Raw genomic sequence first — 5,000 nt, 5'->3', positions numbered from 1 at the left:
GGCCTTGTATGGAACTTTATTAATTTATTTATTTTTTAATTAAAGCTTTGAATAGTTTTTTTTTTTTTTTTTTTTTTTGTAGCTTTTGCATCTGCCATATGAAGCGCCAACGTTGGTGTATAAAAAAAAGAAGGGTCATGCTCCGTTACAATAAGACTGTTCTAATGATGTTTTTTTTTCCCTTTTGGGGGAATGTTGACCTCTTACTATAAGATGCAATATATATTGTAGAAAAAAATTTGGTTGCTACCCAAGTTCCAGTCAATTAGTTGCAACCACTATCGGTAGCCAAAGAAGTGGAATAATTCACTTCCCCTGGTTCACAATTACCCTCCTAGGTTTAAGAATATTTCAAAATGTCCTTTAAGATTCCATTTCTTTGGCTGCCACAGGAGTTGGCTACAACCTGGGTAGTAGCTAAATTTTGTTCTATATTGTGATTGCCATATTAGTATTATAATGATATTTTTTGTAACCGCGTAGAATGATTACAATTCTATATGACCTGGTTGGTTGGGTTACGTTGATATTAACCTGTATACAAAAGACAAGATTCTGACCAATATATCTCTCTCTTTGTGCAGCTCAGTAACTGACAACTTTGTGCGAAGCTATCATAGAAGTTTTAATGGATTTGCAGCAAAGCTCAATGAACAAGAGAGACAAAAGCTTGCCAGTTAGTATTACCAAATGTCATTAATTTCTAAAATATGTTTCAGCTTTAAACATTATCATAATATCTTTAGTGTCATGTCAGGTAAGGAAGGTGTTGTATCTGTTTTCCCAAGTAGAACTATCCAACTTCATACAACTAGGTCTTGGGACTTCATTGGTTTATCCAAGGCTGCGAAAAGAATAGCTGGGGCTGAGAGTGATCTTATTGTTGGTGTTTTAGACACTGGAATATGGCCAGAATCTGAAAGTTTTAGTGACGAAGGATTTGGCCCTCCTCCTAAAAAATGGAAGGGTGTTTGTAAAGGAGGCAATAATTTTACATGCAACAAGTAATTCTCTTAGCTTGATGTCGTTTCTATTACTTCCATTTATATGATATGCATTGATTTGGTTGATAATAATGTCTGAATCCGGTGAATCTTCATGTATGTGAACGTCCCTGATCCGTGGATATAGCATCTATTAAATGAGGAGAATAGATGCTATATCCACGGATCAGGGACGTTCACATACATTCATGTACGTAAAGATTCACAGCTCTCTTAATATCTTATCTAGAACACGGAAAATTATAGATTATCTCTACAATGATCCATGAATCTTTTATAGCAAGATCATTGGTGCTCGATTCTACTCAAATATAACTAATTCAGTGAGGGACACACAAGGACATGGGACACATACAGCCTCCACAGTTGCTGGTAACTTAGTATCTAATGTGGGATTTTATGGGTTGGCCCAAGGGAATGCAAAAGGAGGTGTACCATCGGCAAGGATTGCAGCTTACCAAGTTTGCATTGAACGAGGTGGTTGTGATGGAAGTGTTGTCCTTGCTGCTTTTGATGATGCCATTGCGGATGGAGTGGATATCATCTCAATCTCGGCAGGATCGAGTGCATTCCTTGATTTCGATTCAGATTCCATTGCAATTGGTGCATTTCATGCAATGCAGAAGGGCATCCTCACATCACAGTCTGCAGGAAATACTGGTCCTAGTAAGCGATCAACCGGAAGTGTTGCACCTTGGATACTGTCTGTAGCAGCAAGCAGTACAGACCGCCAAATCATTGATAAGGTTATCCTTGGGGATGGAAAGGTCATCATGGTAAGAATCATTATGCAGTCTTTATCAGTCTCTTTCTTTTGCTTGCTTATTTGAGGGGGGAGGGAAAGAAGGTTGCCTTAGTGTAGTAGCACCAACTGGAACTCCATGACTATATTGCATTCCAAGAAATTTTACTAAACGCAACTTTAGTCTTTTAAACATCTAGACCCCTTATTGATTTGAAGTATATTTGTCATCTCATCTACACAACCTTGAGATTTTTTCGATCTAAGACACTCCATTGTCTAAAGATCTCAACTCTAAATCATGCATGGTTAAATAAGATGAACTATATGGCTATACTTTTAATACGTTTGGGATCATATATAATGGTTTTTTTTTTTTAAATAATGCTGTATTTGATATGATTTCTTGGCATGCATTATCGACCTAGTATAAAATTTTTTTTATTCACTTTTTATATTGTGAAATTGAATCATGCTTGAGGAACAACATCCGTCAGATTTACTAGCTATTGGTTCATATATAGCAGTAGAAACTGCTTGTTCTCCAAGTTCAAAGTGCAATCAATTAATTTAATTTAATTTAAATTTATTTTTCTGTTGTCAGGGTAATTCCATTAATCCTTTTACTTTAAATGGAACAAACCATCCAATTGTATACGGAAAAGGAGCTGAAGGAGGAACATCTGATGAAGATAGTGCTCGGTAATTAATGAAGTGCTCCTCTTGGATAACTAGTAGCTTCTTCCATCTTCTTAATTACATGAACAAATTACAAGTGAAGATAATTGCCTTTTGTGTTTCAGACACTGTTTCTTAGATAGAGATGTGGTGAAGGGAAAGATTGTGGTGTGTGATACGTACTTAACTGCAGGAGAAAATGCAAAGTTTGGTGGTGCTCTAGGGGCCATATATTCAGTTGATGGATTTGATGACTATTCTATAGTATTCGTTTTACCTGCAATACATTTAAACACCAAAACTGCAAAGAAGGTCATTTCTTACATAAATTCCACCAAGTAAGTTCACAATAGTCAATTCAGCTCCAAATGATCAATATATTTGTTGTGATTGGGAAGGATTCTATTTTCTATTCATTAATTTATTTCTCTTCTTATAAGTTGGTCTTATGTTAGCCTTATGATACTTTTCATTGTAGGAGGCTATAGGTATTTTATTTTCCTTCATCTGAATAGTAGGTTTTGTTATCTTCTACATAGGTACATGTAGTTGGGCTTTTCTCATGTAGCATATATACTGAAGTGTTGACTATTTTTTATTTTACTTAATTTTGTTTTATTTATTTATGATAAAGATCAGATATTTTATTAAAAAGAAGAAAAATAAAAAAGAGAGTACAACTCAAGAAAAGATTTTAATTCCCCCAACTTCGACACGACTATCAGTAGGGAAAAGAAAATCTATGAACTAACAAAAGTGAAATCTAGGCCTAGTGATGCGGATCTGGGTTCCAAAGACTGAAATCGGATATCTTAGGGCCCACAAGAATGATAAAATATCTTAATTTCAGGGTTGAGGGCAATCTTATAGTTTAAAAAACAACTAAGCACTTAAAAGAGATGGAGATAGATACTAGCGTCAAACAGAAATAGAAAATTAGAAGAGGAGGGACAATCTGTAATTACTAAAGGGAGGAGACATTAGAACACAATTTCCGAGACAAGGGGTTTTCTTGTAATTATAAATAACTATCCTTACTAATAAATTTAGGGAATCGGTTTTCTTCAACCTACAACACCCACGATAGATTTTAGAACCAGCGAGGGCTGCCTCTACTCCAAGTGAAGGATCTCACAGGCCAGGCCTAGGCTTGGGCTGAAATTGCAAGTATAGGATTGCATAACCCAGCTCTATCAAACCACCAATATAAACCCCACAGGTCAAGTATTAGGTTCAGATTCAACTCCTGGAATCACAAGGGCGGCAGGTACAGGTTTGGGTAGGCCTGCAGATGCATCTCTCACAGTAGGAATCACTTTCAGACCTGAGATTCAAGGCTTAGGGTCGCCCTTCAATGGTGAACTAACCCCCAAAAGTTGGTGAAGAAGGAAGATGAGATGGAGAGCTATCAACTTCTATGGGTCACCAACGTCCGCTCAAAACGGGGCAGCAGGGGTCACTGTGATACAGTCCAACACTAATAGTTGAGAAGAAACCAGCGTTTGATGGGGGAAAGGGGAAGAGGAGAGATTTCAGAGGGGAAGATAGAGAGAAAATTTCAGAGAGGGAAGAAAGGGGAATTGAAAGCTATGGTGCAACCAAGCCAACATTCAATATCAAAATTTCATTCAATTCATAAAACTTCAAATCTGTCCACAATGGACTACACAGTTGTTTATAAAGACACCCAAAAGAACCTACCTTCCTAATCTGAAACAAATTTAAACTTGCATCTAAATCTAAAAGCAATAAAAATCTCACTCAATTAAGAATACGACCAAACTAGTTCTAGCTCCAAAAAGGAAAGCAAATAAAAGTTAAAAAGGAAAGTGAATAAAAGATATTTCTAAATCCATTGCCCAACTGCATCATCTAGATTCTGCATCATGAGCAATCTTAGATTTGATATGAGCTGAGAAATTAATATTTATAGTTGCATCCATAGCAAGAAAATCAGCAACACCATTAACTTCACAGAAGCAATGGGTGATCTTCCATCTGATTGAAGCTAAAAATACTGAACTGAGATCCAGTCTTGAGTACTGAACCAAGGAATTGAAAGATTTTGAATCGCCACCACCACAGCCACCGAATCTGATTCGATCCAAAGGGAACTAACTTTCAGCTCCTTAGCAATAATAGTAATATCTATCAGCGCTTTAAATTCCACAAAATAATTTGTCTGAATGAACCCACATTGTTACCCCTGTGGTTTCTCAACACACCACCAGCGTAAGCTCTTCCTAGATTATCCATAGAGCAGCCATCCACATTAAGCTTGGTCCATCCCCACATCAGCTTAAACCAAACTGCTTCAAGCACAGAAGATACCTTCTTGGGAGAATTGATAGCCCCAAATGACAACAACACCAGCTTGACTATTCAAGACACACAATTATATAAAAACTTTCCAGCCGTTTTATTATATTTTAACAAGTTTAATGAAATTGCTATTTTTTCATTAATTTTCACATCCAATTCTTTCTTCTTGGTCGTGGGTTGTGTCCCCTCCTCTCTTTTGTTTCTGTTTCTGGTGTCCTTAGCTTCCATATTCTTCTTTCTTAGTTCTCTTTTTA

The 5,000-nt window shown here is 36.6% G+C and overlaps 1 protein-coding gene and 1 pseudogene across 1 annotated transcript in view; one reads left to right on the top strand and one right to left on the bottom strand.

The window, feature by feature from the left end:
* Positions 1-2,766, top strand: part of LOC122089797 (subtilisin-like protease SBT4.4) — a 3,848-nt gene extending 1,082 nt beyond the window's left edge. The window contains exons 3-7 of the mRNA XM_042659477.1: positions 585-676; positions 758-1,004; positions 1,285-1,780; positions 2,351-2,448; positions 2,550-2,766. Coding sequence (XP_042515411.1) covers positions 585-676; positions 758-1,004; positions 1,285-1,780; positions 2,351-2,448; positions 2,550-2,766 — 1,150 coding nt within the window. The remainder of the gene's footprint in view (positions 1-584; positions 677-757; positions 1,005-1,284; positions 1,781-2,350; positions 2,449-2,549) is intronic.
* A 1,526-nt stretch (positions 2,767-4,292) lies between these two features.
* Positions 4,293-5,000, bottom strand: part of LOC122089795 — a 2,697-nt pseudogene continuing 1,989 nt past the window's right edge.

This window comes from Macadamia integrifolia, chromosome 9, assembly GCF_013358625.1.
Source record: "Macadamia integrifolia cultivar HAES 741 chromosome 9, SCU_Mint_v3, whole genome shotgun sequence".
Lineage (NCBI taxonomy): Eukaryota > Viridiplantae > Streptophyta > Magnoliopsida > Proteales > Proteaceae > Macadamia > Macadamia integrifolia.
This window is presented reverse-complemented; position numbering and strand designations above follow the sequence as displayed.